This window comes from Sardina pilchardus, chromosome 3, assembly GCF_963854185.1.
Source record: "Sardina pilchardus chromosome 3, fSarPil1.1, whole genome shotgun sequence".
NCBI lineage: Eukaryota > Metazoa > Chordata > Actinopteri > Clupeiformes > Clupeidae > Sardina > Sardina pilchardus.
The window spans coordinates 26,947,298-26,966,878 of record NC_084996.1 but is presented as its reverse complement, the minus strand read 5'-3'; the positions used below and the strand labels follow the sequence as shown (position 1 = coordinate 26,966,878).

At 46.7% G+C, this 19,581-nt stretch overlaps 1 protein-coding gene across 2 annotated transcripts in view; it reads left to right on the top strand.

Moving 5' to 3' along the window:
* The first annotated feature begins 2,926 nt into the window (after positions 1 to 2,926).
* LOC134077170 (protein kinase C beta type) overlaps positions 2,927 to 19,581 on the top strand; it is a 134,863-nt gene continuing 118,208 nt past the window's right edge. For both annotated transcript variants that reach the window (XM_062532598.1, XM_062532597.1), the window contains exons 1-2: positions 2,927 to 3,267; positions 3,678 to 3,709. In XM_062532598.1, coding sequence (XP_062388582.1) covers positions 3,095 to 3,267; positions 3,678 to 3,709 — 205 coding nt within the window. In that variant the 5' untranslated portion in view covers positions 2,927 to 3,094. The remainder of the gene's footprint in view (positions 3,268 to 3,677; positions 3,710 to 19,581) is intronic.

Sequence of the window (19,581 nt, the reverse complement as noted above, 5' to 3'; positions counted from 1 at the left end):
TCACATATAACACAACCAACAACATAAAAAATCAATCCAACACAACAGAAACTCTGTGACTCCCATATAGAAGCCTCTATGCCCACAGGCAGTGCCCCCTTTCGTGTACCTACATCGAAGGTTCATCCTTCGGAGTCAGAGAAAATCATGGAGCCTCCATCCTGCTGCTTCAGCTCACTCAATAAAGCTGCTGTTGTGTACGGCTGTGGTGTGAATTTAGTTAGCGCGCGAGTGGGCGCGTGGCAGATGAGAAAGCGATCCACGCGGGGGCGTGTGGCACAGGTACGCGGGCTCTCAGAGGCAGCGTGCCAGTGGGCCAGCGCTGCCCACCCTGTGGCCCTCCACGACCCCTGTGCTCGCGCACAACTTCCTGTCAGAGGGATGCCAGCCTCTCACTGCCAGCTTATGGCACTCAGTGCACCTCTCTGTTCCAGTGCGCTAACACGTGAGACATTACTCAATGTGACCAAATGCAAACATCATTGCATCAACAATATACATAGATAGATACAGTAGATAGATAAATAGATATAGATAGATAGAGAGATAGATAGGTACTTTATTCATCCCCACAGGGGAAATTCAGGTGTCCAGCAGCCTACAATGTGTTGTACATCATTCACAAGCATTCACCATGCAATACACTCATGAAAACAAAACATCCACTGTCAGGGAATGGTGTGACCAGGTTGTTAAGTAAATGTTGCCTTATACAGTTGCCTGAATATTCCACAGAAAAGTGTGATATGGGCTACAGCCCATGATGCAAATTCGATTTAGTTTCTTTTTATAATGTGGTGCTGCAGTGTGATCATTGGATGACAAGATACGCTAGACATTAGCTGCTGTTTGGGTCTATTCTTACAACCCCCAAACACGAGGAGATCACAGATAAAAAATCAATATTAGACTCCTGATGAGTCAGGTTTCTCTGTCTTCTGTCGTCAGGGGGGGCTGCAATGCGAATACGGGGACGGGAAGCAACTTTCAAAGCTTTTTTTTCTGTTGCTACTTGTTGCTGTGACCCACTACAGGAAAGACAACAAACCAATGCAACCAACCAGGCGGTGACAAGTCTTACTAAGGGGTGTGAGTGTGTGAGCTTCTGCGCACTGTGCAACATGTGTGTGAAACACAAGTTGTACACCCAAGAGAGAGAGAGAGAGAAAAAAAAGAGGTGACTGTTCAGAGCAGACAGAAACTGTTAAGTCTAAAGAGGGCTGTCATGGGTCCAGTGAAACAGAAGGGGCGTGTGCTATAGCGGGTTGTAAGGGTAAAGCCAAAGAGATCAAGTGTCTTGTCGTTGTGTTTTGGAGAAGTGTGGAGAGTGTGTGTGTGTTATGTAAATGGCTCGTCATGCGTTCAGTGGTGTAGTGTAGGATCTATTTATCCACCACACCTTGCTCAGAAGTGCGGCACTCAAATAGCATATTCATCTGCAGTGTTACGTAATCATGAATGTTGTTTGAGTAAGTATGTGTGTGTTTGTAGATGTTTCTGAGTATGCCTTCTCTCTATCTCTCTTTCTGTGTGTGTGTGTGTGTGTGTGTGTGTGTGTGTGTTTATGGTCTTTCATCACCCTGTCTTCACTGTGACTCCATACAGTTGATACCCAGGTCAAACCTTCACTGCAAGCGGTCGACCTCAGGCAGAAACAAACCCCTGTGCCACTAATAAACTGCACAAACACAACTGCACACACAGGAGACAGTATAGCATCCATAAAGTCATGCAGCACACTGCGTAAATATGTCCGCGTCGTCCATTCCAAAGTTCAAGTTCCCTCATGTGTTGTGGATGCTATCCTCCTCCCTCACAGCATGGTCCTGTAGTGTATTGTGTGCGCATAGTGGATGCTTTTCAGCTGTCCTTGCCTCCTACTTGTTTGTGCGTCATAGAATAGCAATGAAAGTCTCTTTGCTCAACGCAGTCTGTGAGCCGGGCGGCACAATATAAAAGGGAATTTATATAACAAAGCTAAAGAAGCCCAGGTTACATTACCAGACACCACGGGACAGATCACTTATGAGAGACAGCAGTGGAAAAAATACTGGACCTATGTCTTCTTAGTGAGCCTAATGTCAGCCCCTTCTCTTCCACTGCTTTACCTGATATATATATATATAAATAATGACAACTTGCTTTCATCCATCTTGGATAATACAGAGCAATACAATGTCAAAGTCACAAACCATTATCTCACCATTACAGGCAGAAGAATGCCTGAAGGCTGGAGTTGATATTCAGGACATTTACTTCATATGCAAAATAGGATATCATTTTCAATCTCTAGGTCAGTGTAATGATGCCACCACATGTGGAACTTTTCAGAATGAATTGATTTCTAGTTGTACCGTCCACATTAATCATCCCTCTGTATGAAATAGCCTATTGTGTTCCTGTAAGATGATACATGTAATCTTCTCCTTTCCTTTTTGCTAAGAGATGTATTGCATAGGCTAGAAAGAGATTAGGTGAATACAATGACCATTTGTTTTTTTAATTTATATTCTAATGAATGCGTTTCCAGGAAATGCAGTTATGAAAAGAAAGTATTTTCTCTTTGAGTAATTTATGACGAGGAGGAATTCTAACATTCTTTGTTGCGTCCTGTTTGTAGAATAAGAAGTGAAAGCCAGGGTGCGTTATCTGTTGAAACCCCCGTCCTCTCAGAGTGATTCCGAATTATTCAGCAAAAATACTCAAATTCGTATCCAAGCAGATTACATTCGACATAATCTAACACACTGTTCAGGTAATTGTAAATGGTTTCAATCGTACTTAGCATAGGCTACTCATAGATAGAGATACAGCGAACTACCACTCCGATGCTCTCCGAAAAGGTGATAGTGAGGAGGGAGGAGTTTTGACCATCACATGTCAGACTGCCTGTGCTTAGCGCTGCTCTCGCTCTCCCACTCCCTGATGTTCCGGTGACGGACGCACTTGCGCGGTGACGGAAGGCACAATTCGCGGCACTGTGCTGAAGTGAAGAGAGAGCTGTGCTGTTCTAACGTCCCGTCCGTTAGTGTCCAGTTCGGCAGACTTTTTTTTCATTTGACAAACTACAAGTTTTAATACTTCCGTGTTCAAAATGGCTGACCAAGCGCAGACAAACAGCGATGGAGAGGAGAGAAGCGCACCCAGAGGGTTTGCTCGACAAGGTGCTCTGAGACAGAAGAATGTGCACGAAGTAAAGGACCATAAGTTTATTGCCCGTTTCTTCAAGCAGCCGACCTTCTGCAGCCACTGCACGGACTTCATCTGGTGAGCAACAGTTCTGATAAGACGCGTCTCTCTTTGAGCTTGTGCAGCACTTCGCCAGAGCTCAGCGATCATTCAAATTCCTGCAAACAGGTGGAAAACTCATCGGGATGTACATGTCATTAAATGTTAACCACACTTCATAGGCTAGTCCTTGCACTTAGTCTATGACTTAGAGCTAGAAAACGGTAGCCTACTTCATGACGTGGATTTATCCCGTGATTTTCATTTGTGTGTTTAAAGATGTTAGATTTTATTGCGGAAATACATGGACACATCTAAAATAATCAATCAAATAATCATCATAATAAAATATGTCTTGCTCTTGTGGTGTCTGAAATATTTTGTAGGATACAAATGTGAACTTATATTAAAAGCACACTGATCATATACATTTCCTTGTTTTGTTGCAGGGGCTTCGGGAAACAGGGATTCCAGTGTCAAGGTAAGCATTTGCGTGCAAAAGTAGCCTGCTTGATTGTTCTTTCCCATTCCGCCATATGTACCACCCCGTAGTCATGACAAACCAATCAACAGGGTGAACCTGGTCTGAGATTGTGTTGTACAGTCAACATGCCGCAACTTGTAGTGCCATTTGTGTTGGCTGTAACTATTGTATTTAACATACCACGCGACCCTGACAGCATTCTTATCCTAAACTTAGAATGTGAAAGTGACTTTTTCTGTTTTGTGAACAAATGTCACAAATACAGGATCTCGTTATAGCCTACTACCTAGATATAAATTTGCGGAATAGCTAGCCTATGTGCTTCCGCGGCTGATAACACCATCGGTAATGAAAGTGAATTTGAATGAATATTTTCATAGGTAGTGTCAGGTAATGAATGTGATTAAAAGCAATAATGCAATCTTGAGAGGTCATCGTTACCGTGATGACATAGCCTATACACTTGGTGCAATGGGCATCGTTAATAAATCGTCCTTAGAATTGATATACTGTAGGCCTAATAGAATTAAGACTGAATTAACCGAGGGTTTGTTGTCCTCAATATGTTTGTCGGCTGGGTGCCTTGAAATCCTTTGCATTGCAAATCTGTATCTTTATGATACAAGCTGTAACGTTATTCTGCCACCCTTATGGAAATCATCATTGCTAGATTTCCTGAGATATTGGATACAATGCTGAGCCCCCCCCCCCCCCCCCCTCCCCCTGCTTGTCACTGTATTGTTAATCACCTAAGCTGTAGGCTAGAAGCTGTCACCATTTGAATCTCAGTTGGCTGTGTTACATGTAGATGAAGTCATGGTTGAGTGATGTGCTTTGCTGCATATGATATGGGATGAAGCAGTTTTTTTTCCCTAAGAGTTTAAGGTAGAGCAGCGTGTTGATGAAACCAAGGATGTGGGTTAGTTCCATGTTCTGTTTAGCTGTTATTAACACACACACACACACACACACACACACACACACACACACACACACACACACACACACACACACACACAGACACACACACACATACACCTCTTTATGGAGGCTCTCTTGCTCCTTGTTCACCAGCTAGTCACACCTCTGTGTTCTGAACTGGCCTACACTGACCCTATTTACTAATTGATGGAGTTTCCAGTGCAAACCAATAACAGCTACACTCAGGCTACACACAAGAATCATGTGAGGACATACTACATTGCCTGACTCTACAAAGTCCATACACGCACACACACACAGACACACACACATCCAACATAAAGTATATTTTTGTTGTGCAAATCTTCCGTGGTTTTCTGCCGTGTGGGGGAAGAAAAGAAACTCAGACATACTGTAGTTGTTGAGGACGGCCACAGAAGTGGCTCTCTTGACTTTGGCAAAGAACAAATTTCTCCCGGCATTGATTACCTACCCACCCACATATCTAGTCATCCTCAAAACCCTAAACACACACACACTGTACCACACACACACACACTCAGACACATTCTCTCCGTTCCTTAAATGCCCCCTCCTCCTCCCTCCTCCTCCCTTCCCAATCCCACCCTGCTGAAAGGAGGAAAATCGGCTTCATGAGGAGGCTACAATTACCGGTCACAGCGGGTCAATGGCTCTGGCGTGTCGAGCGGTAGAGCGGCTCAGCTCTCCGCGCCTCCATTTTCCAGCGGTGGGCAGTGGGCAGCGGGCAGCAGCCTAATTGCGGGTGCAGGGGTGAGCGCAATTGCGCGGGGAGGGCAATGGGAAGAGGGCGCCGTTTACTGCGGTGTTTAAGGCTGGCAAAGTACCTCCCTCACCCCTACCCCCACCCAAACCTCCACCTCCAACACCTCCCGAATAAGAAAAAGCGTACCATTTCAGACACCTGTTGGAGACACGAATCCAACTGTCTGGACCGCGTTGATGTCGGTGTGTGTGGTCCGACAGCAGACCTGCATGGCCAGTGCATAGCTGTTTCATGTGCACGTGCATCTTGTGTCGGTGCGTGAATTGATACTGCTGTTGCTGTTGCCAGCTCTACTGTTGAAAGGGGTTAGAAGTCTCCCGAGGCTGTGTGTGTGTGTGTGTGTGTGTGTGTGTGTGTGTGTGTGTGTGTGTGTGCGTGTGTGTGTGCCCTTTAACTGGAAGGCTGCTTGAAAAAAAACAAAATAAAAAAAACACTCCTTGTTTTCTTTTCGGGGCTCCTTTTTTCTTGGCCTCTCTGTTGAAGTCTGGTATTGATCGGTGAAACAGGCCCTTGGCTCGGCTGCTGTCTCCTGTTCCCATGCCTTCCTCTGAGCCAGAGGGGGAAGAGGGAATTCCTCTCCCCTGCAAGGTCAGGCCCAGGCCTGCCACGGTGCCTGCAGAGACTCTCTGGGGCGTGTTGCACACAGGAGCTCCCGCCTCAGAGGCTAAGAGAGCATTGTTATCATTCCATGGTCACAGACACAGACTTTTGGCTCTTAGCAAACATTAGCGCTCATTCGTTTAGCAGACGCTTTTATCCAAAGTGACTTACATTTGTCAGTGATATTGCTATAGGGCTGTTGTCCCAGGAGCCACTCTCGGCCATTAAGTGCCTTGCTGTAGGGCGCAACAACAGTGGAACTTTCCAGGCTACTGCACGCTATAGCCCAGCCCATCCTTAACCGCTATGCTACCACCGCCCCTAGCGCACCACAACCGCTTCAATATACATCAATTAAAAAAAAAAAAACAAGGAAGAATTTCCTACCACCAGCCATTGCCAAAGCTCCGTAACTGTACCGTCCTGTAGTTTCAGTTTGTAGTCTGTGCTGCTGGGATGCCATCCAGTAAATCGTCACTGTAGCCTGAGGGTAGAACGTACAGTATAGTGCATGTGGTAGTAGCACACCGCAAACAGTGAGAGAAAAAAAAAACCCTCTTATGGCGGCTCCCCTTCATCTTGCATCCCTCCTTCTCTCCTTCCTCACCTCTACGCCCCCACCATCCCTCCATCCATGTAACACTTTAGGGGTGTAATGAGTCTTAATGGCGCTGGGAGAAGCGAAATGTGCTGAGATGTGCTAATGTGGATGGGGCGCTGGCAAAACAGTTCAGCCGGTTAGCGGCCTTTCCCTCCAGGCTGCCAGGTGTGTTATCACTTGCGGATGAGCCAGATCTCTCTGACTGGCAGGGAGGGACTTAATAGCCCTGTGTGTGCCAAGGGGGGGGGGGGGGAGACGATAAAAGAGTTCATGCCACCGATCGCTAATTGTCGCCGGAGGACGTGGCGGTGATAAAAGTGGAGGGTGGAGGTGGGGGGTGGAGGTGGGGGGCGGGGGGGGGGGGGGGGGGGCGATCGGCGTGGATAAAGCGCCGTCGCGCCGAGTCACAAAGGCAAGAGATTGAGGGGTGATTCAGACGAGACATGATGGATGGAGGGGCTTGCGTCAGAAATGAAGGGGAAAAAAAGATGTGTCAATTTGTACGCGGGTGGGGAAGGGGGGTGGGGAGAGAATGAGAGAGAGATAGAGAGACAGTGAGAGTGAAAGAAAGAGAGAGAGACAGAAAGAGAAAGAGAGAGAGAGAAACAGAGAAAGAGAGAAAATAAGAGCAAATAGACAGAAAAAGACAGAAAGAGAAAGAGAGAAAGAGAGAAAAAGAGAGAGGGTGAGGGGAAATGGAGAGATGAGCATGAGATGCAAATGCAGAAAGAGGAAGAGAGAGAGAGAGAAATAAAGTGAGAATAGGGAGGAGATGACTGAGGAGAACAGCAGTGACATGACATGACTCTATGCTAACTGTCAGCACCCTTAACACGTTTCGCTGTGTGTGTGTGTTCAAGCCACATGCTCTAAAATGTGAAGAGAGTGTACACGCAAGTGTGTGTTTCCCATAGACACTTCAAGCCCCGCGCAACAGCTTTTACTGTACGTGCATCCTCACCACTTGAATGGGCCCGTGCAGAAAAAGGATGCTGTGTGCGGGGGAAGGATTTGGGCTTGTGTTAGATAAGATCCCTTTATGATGGAGAGAAAGGGGTCATGTCATGTTCAGTGTATGTCCAAGGTTAGGGGATTTTTCTGTAACGTGTGTGTGTGTGTGTGTGTGTGTGTGTGTGTGTGCGTCATTAGTCTGCTTCATGAATAAAACAGTGACGGCAACAGGCATCATGTCTTTGCTTTCATCGCCCCTGCAGCGTATCAAATCGGGAGCTGAATCATTCAGGTGGCATATTGTGGTGAATTGCAGTATCTCCTCTTTTGCATTGACTGATAGAGAGCTGCTTGTGTGTTAGACCTATGTTGGTTATCCTACAGATAAATGGATTGATCCCTCCCTCTTTCTCAGTCTCTCTCTCTCCCTCTCTCTCTCTCTCTCTCTCTCTCTCTCTCTCTCTCTCTCACACACACACACACACACTCTTTCTCTCTCTCTCTCTCCCTCTTTCTCTCTCTCTGTTTTCCAGTCGTTATCTCCTTTTTCTGTCTGTATGTTATGCCTCCCGTTTTTGCTCAATCTCCCTTCATCTTTGTCGTAGCGAATCCAGGCATGTGAAGGTGTGGACCCTTTGAAGGCGCTAAAAATAGCCTAAGTGTTCCATGGAGATCCAGTGAAATGGTACGGGGGGTGGGTGGGTGGAGGGGGGGGGGGACATGTGTAGGTGTGAGGGGAGAGCAGCTCTGAGCGATGCTCCTCTGAATGCGTAGGAAAAAGACATTTATATTCCAGCGTGGCGGCCTGTGTGGATGGAAGCACACACACATGAAAATTAAAATGAGCTTGAAGAGGCCATGCTTCTTTTTTTTGGGAAAGAATAACTGGATTATTACTCCCCAAAACCTTTGGGAAGAATTGGGTGCCCGGAAACATGCCTGATTGCAATGTCGGTCCGTTTTTACGAGTAGACTTTTTTGGTTGAGCGTGCTGTGAATGTGACAGTCCCATCTGAACACCTAGAAAACAAGTGTAGCCCGAGGGGAAAAAGGAATGTCACGTCATGATTTGTTTCTTTTTGTGTTTGGTGACGTCACTCTCTCCCCACACAACCCCCCCTTGGTATGTCCTCTGTTAAAACCCTACCACCCCTGGGCTGTGTGAACTATAGGCCCATCTCATTTACACACACACACACACACACACACACACAGGAGGAAGCTCATTAGCATGGCCCAGGGTCTGATTAATGAGGTGCTTTGGGTTGGAGGTGTTGATTGCCCCCCCACCCCAGCCAGGCCTCGTGAATGGGTTAGTCTTGAATACATGTCGACATCCAAGTTCCATTATTTAATGTTTGGGAAAGCGTAGCTTCCCACAGTGAGCCTTCTCTCCACTTCTGTTCTAGAGGTCGAGAGAACATGACGTTGGATTTTAGCCATGTATTTAAAAACCTCTTTGGAGATCCGTTGAAATGATATCGGGTGTAAAAAGCAGGCAGGCATGTTGAGAGAGGACAGGGAATGTAAGCCACGAAGAGACATTTGTTTAACTGCAATTCTAGATGCATGTATCAAAGAACTGTCATTTCCATATTCATATATTACTATGCGGGTGCTATCTCTGCAGTCACTCTTCCACTTTTGACAGGGGAAATAATCGATGATCACGTGTCCCCATTATCGTGTGTGTGTGTGTGTGTGTGTGTTGCGGTGATATAAATGGTCAGTGTGTAACCTGTGTGTATGTTTTCTCTTCTGGCGGTACAAATGGTCAGTGGTTATTCAACCAGATGTGGTTTATTGGATTCACTAGGTTCTTAAAGATCACATTACCTCTGCATTATTTCTTCCCCCCCCCTGAGGAAGCTATATCAAAGGGATCTGTCCAGCCATTAGAATAATGAAATGGCAACCTGAGGGTTGCATCAGGGGAAGAAAGAGCTGTTCAGCTATAATACAATAATGGCCTCCAATTACCTCTATGATCCCTCTGTGTGAACTCCGTAGCGTCCACAAACTCTGTCTCCTTTTGAATGCCATTAACCCCACGCCCGGCTGATTTGATTATCTCTCGCTACTTCCTCCCCATTTTCAACTTGCTTACTGCGTTCACACCGTTTCCTGTTTAGATGGCACTATTGTTTGTTGTTTTGCCGATATCCTTATGGGTGAAGCGTGTGGGATTGTACTCTCTCTCTCTCTCTCTCTCTCTCTCTCTCTCTCTCTCTCTCTCTCTCTCATTACTGTTGCTTTGGTTAATCAATGTAACATTCAGCCATTCAGATTCATTTAGTTTTAACCCTTTCATTTGGTAGCGAACTCAATGCTCTTAATTAGAGGATACTTTGGCGAAAAGGCCTCCACCTCATGACCTTTGTTTTGGTCCGGCAAGTCTCTCTCTCTCTCTCTCTCTTTTGTGCCCCGTGTTTGATGTGTGTGTTGGGGTCGGTTCTATTTGATGTGTGTACCCACTGACCACTGGCCGCTGACTGGGCCAGGGGAGACGAGGGCTGGGTCAGGGGCAGCCCCACACTGTCTGGGGTTGTAGCGCCATCAGGGGTAAATGACCGCCGACCCCTAGTCCTGGAGGGGAAACTGTGCCTCAACTTTGTTGTGTGTGTGTGTGTGTGCGCTTCTCAGGTTTACACTGTCCATTATAGACAAGCTATGTACCATATGATGCTGCTGCTGTAGCTGACTGCTTTAGCTAGTGCTGTGGTATATCTCCTCATGGTGTTGAGTGATCAATGAGAGCATCTACCCCTTTCTCTATTTGTTGAGTCTATGAGTAGAAATACACAGATCACAAGTCTGTTAGCTAATCAAAGCTGGCAGTGGCAGAAACTTGAAATCGTATCACAGTCTCTTCCTTTGGGATGCTAGTTTATTCTTAAACATAAACTTGAATTCTTACTGTAAATGGAATGGAAATGGCACAAGCAAGAGTGACCTTTATGTCTGCAGCGAAAATTCCAAAAGGAATTTCATGCACCATCATGCACACCCTGTTGGCACACCTTGTGAGGCTGCTCGGGCCAATGAAGTGGCAATAAGGTTTTAGCCTTGTTGTGTTTTGCACATTCTGGTATGTAGAGATAGTGTTCTAACTGACAGCTTAATAATGGGGAAGGGATATAGGGATAAAGGAGCAGAGGAATGTTTAAAAGACGTTGCGATGAATGTGATTTCAGTGCTCTAGTAAAACAAAGTAAGGTAGGGCTTTTCACTGATGAAGTGAGAATATATATATATATAAAGTGTTGCTAGGCGTTCAGTATTTTTTTTTTGTGTAGTGCCTTCATTTAAAGTTAGTGCATCAAGTATGTTTGTCTTTTAGCCAACCCCCAGTTTTGGCATAAGCTGAAAGGTGTGCGGCACTGTGAGTGTATAGATTAGAAAGGAGCGAAACAGCAGCCATTGATTGGCTCCAGCTGGGCTGTAGGCAGAGCCCGTCATATCTGGGTTTCAGCTTGAACAGGTCCTGTCGTTACAGGTGGGGCCCAGCTGGGTTGAGGATGGGAGACCATGGAGGTTACTATACAGGGGTCCGTTTCTCCAAAGCATAGTCGCTAACTAAGTTAGCAACTTTGTTGGTTGCGATGCAATTTCCAATTGCCAACCAATTAAGTTGCTAGCTTGCACAATGGCATCATGCTTCGTGTTAAATCCAGCATGCATTGTTTAAGCCAACATCGGCAGAGGCTCCCTGAAGATGAACACACCCTTTGCCAGTGATGTCACACCTGCTTGTGAAAATGTGGGCCGAGGTGAGCAGTTGAGGGACGCCATTTTTAAAGATGGTGGACGCTAACTGGCTGAAGTGAACCCTCCAATTTCTGAGCCCCCCTAAGAGACCCATGCCTGTTCTGCCTAACACGTCTGGCAGAATAACTTTGCTGAATTTTCTTTCTTTCTTTCTTGATTTTTTTTCTTTCTGCCTTTCGTTTTCATTACATAATTTTCCATGGACTTTGTGGAGCTTATCACCAGCTTGTCAGTACATCTTTAGACGCCCAACAGTGTGCAGCAGAGCTGTCCTCCTGAATGGCATGATATGATGGAATGCGAGAGACGAGGAACCGTTTACAGACAGATGAGATGAGTTGATGAGCGATGGCTCCTAGGATCCTCGTCACAGATCCACACTGACAAAACACGCACACCAACTTCCTTCTTGCGCATTGTCATCTCTGGGTCCGGCATGTTTTCTTTCTCTCTCTCTCTTTCTCTCTCTCTCTCCTCCCCCCCACCCCTCTCTCTCTCACACACACTCACATGCACACACGCTCACACACACAGAGCCACAGACAGTCATAAGCACTGATAAACATTTACCAGTCTTCATGCAAACACCATGTTTGTATGGTTTGGCTATTTCCTCTTTACAAGCAGGCCCCTGTAAACAGAAGTAGGCTTGTTGGCCGAAGCTTTTTGCTGAGCTGTCTAGCTGTATAACAGCTTGTAATGTTACACCGTTACAGTGTGACATCACAGAGAGGCAGGCTATGCTGGGCCACCTCGCGCACTGCATTCTGGGTAGAGATCAGGGAGAGGACAGGGTAGGGCATGTCACTGTTTAACATACCCTCTGTGTCTTTTTTTGTTGTTGTTGGTGCAAGCCCTATTAGTTTAGCTAAAATACAACTGATATTGACTTTATCTCCTCTCTCCTACACTGTTTGAAATGCGTTGCTTTAGCCATATTGCAGTGCAGGGCGGTTGCTATGCTTTGCTGAGATAATGCCAGTTGCCAACAGACCATGTCAGTTGAAACGTCAATGTCCCTTATGTGATGTTTTTTCGTATTTTTTTCTTTTTCGTTTTACTTCCAAGAGAAATCCTCCACGAAAAAATCAGTTGCAATGGCTAATAGAGATATCCTCGACGACGATGTTCTGGATGCTTCTGGATAGCAGACAGACAGAGAGAGAGAGAGAGAGAGAGAGAGAGAGAGAGAGCCACGAGGGTCTAGTCGGCGAGAGTAGGGCTGGAGCTGGTGGTTTGTTCTCCCTGTGTGAGAGAGCTAATTCGGGCTGAGCACTGGGACTGCTCGGCTGGTCCCATCCAAGCGGTCTTGCGCTGGTGAGTCAGCCCAGCTAGGTTAAAAGGATCCTCGGGCTGTTAGTCACACTTTTAATTGAAACGGCATTATTTTAGGACACAGGCTCACTCTGGAAACTCAGTTACCTGAGAGAGAGGGAGAGAGGGAGACAGATAGAGAGAGGTAGAGAGGGAGGGAGAGAGGGAGAGAGAGAGAGAGACAGATAAAGAGAGAGAGAGGGAGAGAGAGAGTGAGAGAGAGCGAGAGAGAGGGAGACAGATAGAGAGAGAGAGAGAGGAAAGAGAGAGGGAGAGGGAGGGAAAGAGAGAGAGGGAGGGACAGACAACGAGAGAGCAAAAGCGAGTCTATCTGGACCTATTCAACCAGCAAAAAGCCACTAATGCCCTGTCAAAGGGCTAAAAGCTCCCGTGCAGCCCCATGGACTTGTAGCCTTCTCATAGCAATGAGATAGCATGCTGCTGACTAGCATGGCCCTCAGCTGTGCTGTATATCTATAGGTTATTGTCACGTTTCTGCTAATAATGACAACATCGATTAACAATGCCCTGTCAATCGTCACTCCAGAGACCCCATTTGAACCGCAGCTGACAGCCAATCAATACTGACCCCCAGTGAGACGTGAATGCTACGTATCAACCCAGTCGATGTTAATGTGTGCCTCTTTCCCCACAGCCTTCCAGCTAATTCTGTTTGAGCCTGTAGGATGTCACCATATTCTCAATGAGACATTCTCAACTGAAAGATTTATTTAAAAAAGAAAACCAGTTAAAAACGATTATTGGCTTGAATGAACTGTAACAGTATTCTGATAAACCAGTGGGATTGATTTTTTTCCCATTTCTCTCGTGATCTTATCACAGAAATAGTCCAAAAGGGACATCAGAGTGCATAGCACTCAGACGGGAAGCCCATAAACGCTCCCGGAAATTCAGTTCAGTGAAATTGTGTTTGTCTGGTTGCCTGTAATTGTCCAATGGGTCATAATCATGACTGAGAGAAGCTTCTTGGGGGCTAGCTCATTCCTCAAAGCAACACGGTAGGAAACAAAGCTGCTACTTGTCTGGTCTTGAGAGATTGAGATAAATGGTAGTAGGAGCCTCGATGTGATTGTGTGCATGTGTTTCCTGAGGAAGCTAAGGAAGTCCCGTGGATTAAAACCATTGTATTGTGTCTGTGACCGGTATGTTTGGTGAAAAATCTTGTCCCTTCTCAGTGATCCTTGTGAATGCATGTGGCTGTCCTTCACCAAGACCCCTATGGAGGCTTTCTGTCAACTGCACTGTTAATGTTGTTTGCCATGTGGCCTCCTTATGTGGAACATTCTGGAACATTATTGACACTTTCTCCGAGTGGGTGCACTGTATGAGAGCATCCAGGCCATGATGATGAGGAGGATGATGACGATGATGATGATGACTCAATGCTTTGTTTTCATGGTCATGGTTTATCTGCGAAGGCTGTCCGCTTTCAAGTGTGTGTGTGTGTGTGTGTGTGTGTGTGTGTGTGTACAGTAGGTGTGTGTGTGTGTGTGTGTTAAGAGAGAGAACGAGAGCCTGTGTGTGTCCTAGCTGTAGGAAGACTTGGATAATTGTGTTGCGGCACTCTTGAAATGACTTAACCCGCGAGGCTTCTGCCGGTTGCCGTTGCTAGGCAACAGGCTGCCGAGACGAGAGGATGCGCGCTGTCACAGAGTGTCCATCAGCGCGGTTGCCCGGCACACCTCAAGCGGCCATGCTGCTCCACATACGAGCGCTGCCTGCCGCCGATTATTTTCAGCCCAGCGCTCCTTGAATATTTGGGTTATCGCACCAGTGTGGTTAAATAGAGTCTCCCTGCTGGATTGCTCCAAAGTATTTGTTTCCTAATGAGACGGACGGTGATGATTCGCTCTTCCCCTTGGGTGGCTTATTGCGTTAGATGAGAATAACTGTAACATAGTGAAAGGGATAGTGGATGTTTTTTTTTTTTGCATTCAGAGGGAGATATCTACAAATGTAGATAACCTTGGTGAATGTGAGAAGTTCATTGCTGATGAAATAATCCCACCCCGAGCGACACACCGATGCTCCTTGAGAGAATGGCTGAGTGCAAGGTTGTTGGGGCCTTTTGTCTGCTCACGTCTGGACGCTATCCACCCCCTCCGTTGCTAAGCAGTCTGTATGCGGCATTACATGGTATTTGATTGTCAGACGCATCTCTCTCTCTTAGCGAAAGGCTGGGAAGGGCTGCTCAGAGATGCCATAGACTCGAGTGCCTTGTGTAACCTACCGCCACTGCAGCCGCCGCCTCAGGTACAGTATGTTCTGCTAGCAGAATGTTTATCGGTGCGGGCTCAGGTGCAACACGGAGGCTTTCTCTAAACTCCGCAGAGGTCCACAGGTGAGTCATCACCGTGCAGTCGTTAATACGGAAATATTGGACTCTGTTTTGGATGCTGCTTTTAATGTTTATTAAACCGCAGTGTCACCTGGTAAGCCGTTGGCCCAGGTTTGATTCCTGAACATTGTGACTTCCTGTCACTTTGGATAAAAAATATCTGCAAAATGCACTGCTGTTGCAGCAAACCCTTCCCAGGTCTGGCAGGTACAATATATCCTCTCTGTTCTTACACTATTAGAAAAAGGTGATAAAACCAAAAATGGTTCTATTGTAGGCTTCATATATGGCACCCCTAAGTGCTTTAAAAAAAAAAAAAAAGTTTGAGTTCATCAAAGAAACCCCTAAGGGTCTTTAAAGGCTGCATGGTTCTATATAGCACCTCAAGAACCCTTTTTTAAGAGTGTGTCTTGTGGCTATCTTTCCCCCACTTTTGATCTCTGCCTCCCCATACTCTTCTGCTGCGGGCTGTTTGATGGTCTGGAGCGGCCAGTGCAGGTGACCACGCTGTAGCCCGAGCTCTGCCTGCCCTGTGACCAAAAGAGCCTACACTCTCAAAATAAAAGGTTCTTGGGCTGCTATATAGAACCATGCAGGCTTTACAGAACCCTTAGTTGTTCCTTTGATGAGCCCCTCAAAATGGTTTAATTAAAGATCCATTGAGGGGTGCCATATTATATGAAGATAGCATTTTTGGTTCTATAAAGCACCTTTTTTGAGTGAGTGTTGTTCCAGCTCCTCCACCGCAGTCATCCATCTCACTGAAAGAGCCATAGAGAACTGTGAGAACACCAGTGAACCTATAAGTACCTACAGTATAGGAAACCACTGCACAGGGTTGTTGTGACCACTTTTTAATTCCGGTGTTTTAAACCCAAGTGTTTAACCCAAGGGTTAAAACCACACTCTCTGAATGGCATTTTCGAAGAGAAATGTCCTATTTGATGCCGCGTCTGTTAGTCAACGTGAAAGTGTGAAAAGAGGATAAAGATCTCTTCTCTCTTCTGTTTTTTCCCCTGCTCGACGCGCGCTGGCTTCCTTCAGCTCACCGGGGGGGTAATTATTAGATAGAGATAGAGCTGAAGCTGCTTTCTCCTTATTATTTATGACGCCGGATCTATTGGAACACCGGCAGTACGCTGTGGGTGTATGCACTTGCCTGCCTGCTGTTCCTGCCGACACACACACAAACACACACACACACAGTCCTCCGTGTAAGACTGGCGACAGGACACACACACACACACACACACACACACACACACACACACACACACACACACACACACACATTGTGCATCTGGAAAGGACTTGAAAGTACCCAGTGACTTCTTCCTCTTTTCTTCTCAGAATTGCGTTGGTCTTGTCTTGGTCCTTCTCTTCCCCACTCTGTGCTGGTCTGCTCAGGCCATTCTTTTTATTAGTGTGATCACTTTGGTTTAGTGAATTGACCTCCCTCCAGCCCAACTCATCCAGGTCTGTGTGGGTGGATAGGGAGAGAGAGGGATTTGTGCAAGAGAGGAAGAGGGGGAAGAGAGAGAGAATAGAAAGAGGGACAGAGAGAGAGAATAGATAGATAGAGAGAGAGAATAGATAGAGCGAGAGAAGCCTGCAGTGTGTGAGAGCTCCTCTTGTCCGGTGTGTCCCTATGCAGTATCTGAAGAGCTTCTTTCCACAGGCTGCCGCCCCCTCTAGGCTACGACCCCACAGATGCCCCCCCCCCCCCCTACACACACACACACACACACACACTCACGTGTACACATACACACACACACACACACACAAGCACACAGCATACACACACACACACACACACACACACACACACACACACAGACACACAAGCACACAGCATACACAGTTGGCTCTCTCCTCGTTCTTGCCTCTCTCTCTCTTCATCCCTCTGTCTTGCTGTTTTTACATTCTCACTTCCTCTTTTGTTTGACTCGTGCCCCTTCATGTTACCCTTTATCTCTCCTTATGCCTCTCTCTCTCTCTCTCTCTCTCTCTCTCTCCCTCTCTCTCTCTCCCTCTCTCCCTCTTTTCTACAGCACATCGGTCCATGACTCTTTCTCAACCTCTTTCTATCTGTGAGGAAGTCTCGTTTTGTGTGGTTATGCCTCTGATTTATGGTTCTCATGTTCACGCATCCCTCCCCCACCCCCATCTCTTTCTCTCCCTCTAGCTGTGTTACAAATGTTCCTTCGTTCACTATATATAGGGCACTATGTAGTCAATCGGTTAACACTATGTAGTGAGTGAATGAGTGAGTGAGTGAACGAGTGAACATTTCGAACACAGCTTCTGTCTATATTTCTCTTCCTTTCTCTCTCTCTCTCTGTGTGTCTCTCCCTTTCTTCCATCCCACTCTCTCTCTCTCTCTCTCTTCATCCTCTCTTCATAGCGCCCCCTCCTCCAGTTCTTCTGTTCCTCCGCTCCGAGGTGTCTCCCACCACACACCAGCGCTCTGAGCGCGCTCCGAGCGAGGCCAGAGCCCTGATTGGCCCAGCCAGCCCCGGCGCTGCCCGCCTGGTGATGTAAATATAGACACTGTTTACAGCTGTCAATCACTTGACATCGCACGCATCGCCTCCCCCTCTGACCCACTCTCTGAGGGGGGGTGGGGGGGGGGGGTGAGGTCCCCGCAGCTGTGGCGGTCCAGTTCCGCAGTGGTCCGCCTCAAAAGGACCTTCACGAGTGCACAAGGATCACATTACCTACTCGCTGCCCAGTGATTTTTTTAGGGTTTTTTTTCGTCATAGGTGAGACCAGGGAGTCCTTTTCAGCGGGCGAAAAAGCGCGCAGTCATTCTGAGCTGCTCTCCGCTGGCTCGGCTGGAGAAAGGGGTCATGCAAGTGTGTGTCATGCAGATGCTGAACCCTGTTGAACTGCGTTTTGTGCGCCAGAGGGGATAGGAGGGGGGATAGCTAGCTCCCTGTGTCTCATCATGTGCATGTGGTGAGGGGGAGGGCGAGGGCGGTGGAGGTGGAGTGCACTCTGGAGAGTGATGGAGAACATGGAGATGGAGATGGGTGATGATGGAGCTGTAGGTCATGATGGAGCTGCCTAGATGCAGGTGGAGCGCGAGTTGGGATATCAAGAGAGGTGGTGAAAATGTGATATAGGGAGTGAAAAACGGAGAGGAGAGGAGGGGGGGGGAGGTGGCTCTGGATGGAAGGCTGACTCACTGACCTCTCTCTCTATCTCTCTCTCCGTCTCTCTCTCTTTCTCTCTCCCTCCCTCCTCCTCCTCCTCGCGTCAGCCTCTCCCTTCATCCCTCTCTTCCTCCCAGCAGCTGCTGGGTATTTTTATTTATTGCGTAGGCAGCCACGGCCGCACTTGCATAACTCCCATTACCACAGGCATAAAAGGTGAAAATACAAAAAAAAGTGAGTGAGAGAAAGAGAGAGAGAGAGAGAGAGAGAGAGAGAGAGGAAAAAAAATCATGAGCTGGAGAACTATCGACTCCAGCTCGCTTCGCCGCTAGAAGAAATTCCAGTAGAGATTTTTGTGCGCTGTCTCTCTGCGTGAGTCTGTTTCCTGAGTGAATGCGCTTTGTGTTGTTCTAATATGCCAAAAGGAGAACACATTAATAGAAAATTAAAGAAGTATGACTGAGAACGGTTCTAGGGGCTGTATGTCAATGTAAAATGAAAATGTAATGTGACAGAATTGAAATGAGTGTTTGAGAATTGCATTTGCTGTTTTTTCTATTGTTGTTCAAGGCTGAACTTGTTTCCATTAAAATGTTGCCTGTCGCAATGCAGTAATTGTGATGGGAGTGAGTCAAATATCATAGTCTGCATCCTATTTATTTTTGTTTAGTTTTGGGAAATATTCAAATATATTCAAGCATTCAAGCCAGTTGTATTCAAGCTAGGCTGGTGGTTTTAGCTATTAGCATGGAGGGCATGATAACAGATCATCTGCCCTTTCTGTCAGTCATCTTTGATATTTTTGAACAGTTGCTGCATAGTGGTTAGAGGCCTACGCTACTGTATGCAAACCACACTCTTCTGTTGTCATGTCATGTGAAAGGACTCCTGTTCTTGAGCAGAACACCTCATGCATTGGCCAGGGTCAGGTTTTGTGCCCTCCCAACACCTCACATTTGTTTGTGTGAGAAAATACCTTTCAAGAGTCGGCTAAGATCTAAAGTTGGCTGCCCTGACAAATATTTCCACTAGTCACAATAAGTGATCATTTCAGATTTCAGTGATGTTGTAGCCGTGTGTGTGTGTGTGCGCGCGTGTGTGTGCGCGGTTGCTTTCATGCGGGTGTGTTTATGTGCTTGTGTATTGGGGGAGGGGAGAGGCTTGACAGGAATTGAGGAAGAAGTTGAGACAACATGATGGACAGATAGCTAGCACTGTGGCTGTGAGCGAGTGAGGGAAAAAGACGAGTAGAATAGAGTGATGGCAGAAGAAAACTCGAAGGGCACTGAGCATGGGCACAGACCTCTGCCAAGGCCACTGAACTCGTCTAATGCAGATACCCGCGTGTAATTGGCTTTTATACGTCAACATAAGCACTCTCCAGAAATAATC